The 1967-nt window shown below is 43.2% G+C and overlaps 1 protein-coding gene across 1 annotated transcript; it reads left to right on the forward strand.

Moving 5' to 3' along the window:
* Positions 1–487: 487 nt before the first annotated feature.
* Positions 488–1021, forward strand: LOC121838134 (histone-lysine N-methyltransferase SETMAR-like; the record flags this gene model as incomplete). The annotated part of the gene is made up of 1 exon (XM_042294209.1): positions 488–1021. A coding segment is annotated over exon 1 (534 nt), but the record flags the coding sequence as incomplete, so codon positions are not given.
* Positions 1022–1967: the final 946 nt, after the last annotated feature.

A 1967-nucleotide genomic window follows, 5' to 3' on the forward strand; every position in this document is an offset into this window, starting at 1 on the left:
GGTTGATATTAAAATCAAATGCGTAAGGGTGTTGATCAGCTATAGTCACTGATGCGATAAGAGCGGCTGGGCGCACGCGCACATGAACAAACGCTTTCACCTTCCTTTCCCTCGCCCTACCTTCTTAACGTGCACCATACTATAATATTTGCAAAAAACTGTCAGTTTACATTTTTTTTGTCTTCTCACTGCGTGATATACTCTCCCCGGTATATACGGGGGTAATTCAATAAATAAGGTGCATTTTTTTGTATAAGGACTTCCAATACAGATAGAAGCTTACTTTTTGTAATTTTTTATTGTTTTACTACTTTTCCACATAAACTTAATTTCTTACGCAGATTAAAAAAAAACAAAAAAAAAAACAACAGAATTTTATCGAGTAACAAAGATGGCCGACCAAGAAGCATGCTCCAGGATTGAACAGCGGTCAGTTATCAAGTTTTTGGTTGCTGAAGGGTGCAAACCCGTTGAAATTCATTGAAGAATGTCAACTGTGTATGGTGCCAGATGTTTCAGCCAAAAAAATGTCTGCAAGTGGGCTAAATTGTTTAAAGAAGGACGGAGCAGTGTTGAGGATGAAGACAGGCATGGGAGGCCAACAGAAGTGAGATCTCCTGAGGTGATCGAATCAGTCAATGACCTCATTCAGTCTGACAGAAGGGTGACAGAGGATGGCATAGCAAGGACTTTGAGCTTATCTGTGGGGACAGCACACAAAATTGTCCATGATGACCTTGGCTACTCGAAGGTCAGCAGCAGGTGGGTGCCAAAGATGCTTACTGCGGAGCACAAACAGAGGAGGGTCAAGTTGTCCCAGCAGTGTCTTTCCCGCTATGAGAAGGATGGTGTTGAGTTTCTGAAAAAGATAGCCACATCTGACGAGACATGGGTTTGGCACTTTGAGCCTGAGTCTAAACGACAGTCCATGGAGTGGAAGCACGCAGGCTCTCCAGTGAAGAAGTTCAAGTCCCAGCGGTCCACTAGGAAGGTGATGTTCAACGTTTTTTGGGATATGCAAGGCCCATTCACCATTTCATTCCTTGAAAACGGAAGCACTGTGAACAGTGCCAACTACTGTGAACTGCTGAGGCAGGTCAAGAAAGACATGAAGAACAAACGCAGAGGTCATCAGTCAAAAGGAGTCATCTTGCATCATGACAACGCAAGGCCTCACACAACAGCCCTAGCGGTGCAGACCATTAACGAGCTGGGCTGGGAACTGCTCCCTCATCCCCCTTATAGCCCAGAACTTGCCCCTTCGGACTTTCACCTGTTTGGTCCCTTGAAAGCGTTCACAAGAGGCACGAAGTTTGAAAGTGACGATGAAGTCAAAAGTGTTCTGAGCGACTGGCTGAGACATCAGTCTAAAGATTTTTGCGCTGAGGGAATACGGAAGCTTGTGCACAGATGGGAAATGTGTGTGACAGTGCTGGGAGAATACGTAGAAGGATAAAAAAAAAGTAAGCTTCTATGTGTATTAGAAGTTGTTATTAAAAAAATCACATTATTTATTGAATCACCCTCGTACATCATCTTCACGGCGCACCAATGTATGAACTTCCAATATAAATATTTACCTTGTAATTTTTTCTGTCGCTAATTCTTATGTTTGTGTGTTTCTGCCTAGTAATAGTTCTCATGTTTTGTCTCGTAATGTGAGGGTGCTCCTTGTTTTTAAGTGTTTGAGTTATGTCCGGTGTGCCAGCACCAAGAACGAATGGTTGTTCCTGGACACCCAATGAAATTGATTGATTGATTGGTTATTAAATAGGTACACGGCAGCATTGATGCTCTTGAGATTTTATCATCTATGTCGTTGCATGTGCAACGCTACAGCACTGTCTAGGAGCGCGTTTTACCTCCCTGCGGCAAATATGTTGAGACGTGTCACCGGCATGCATGCAACTGATACACAATGACCTTGCCGAAAAATTAGACATATTCAACGACATCATTTCAAGTCT

This window comes from Ixodes scapularis, unplaced genomic scaffold (genome assembly GCF_016920785.2).
Source record: "Ixodes scapularis isolate PalLabHiFi unplaced genomic scaffold, ASM1692078v2 PGA_scaffold5__190_contigs__length_132052651, whole genome shotgun sequence".
NCBI classification, from domain to species: domain Eukaryota; kingdom Metazoa; phylum Arthropoda; class Arachnida; order Ixodida; family Ixodidae; genus Ixodes; species Ixodes scapularis.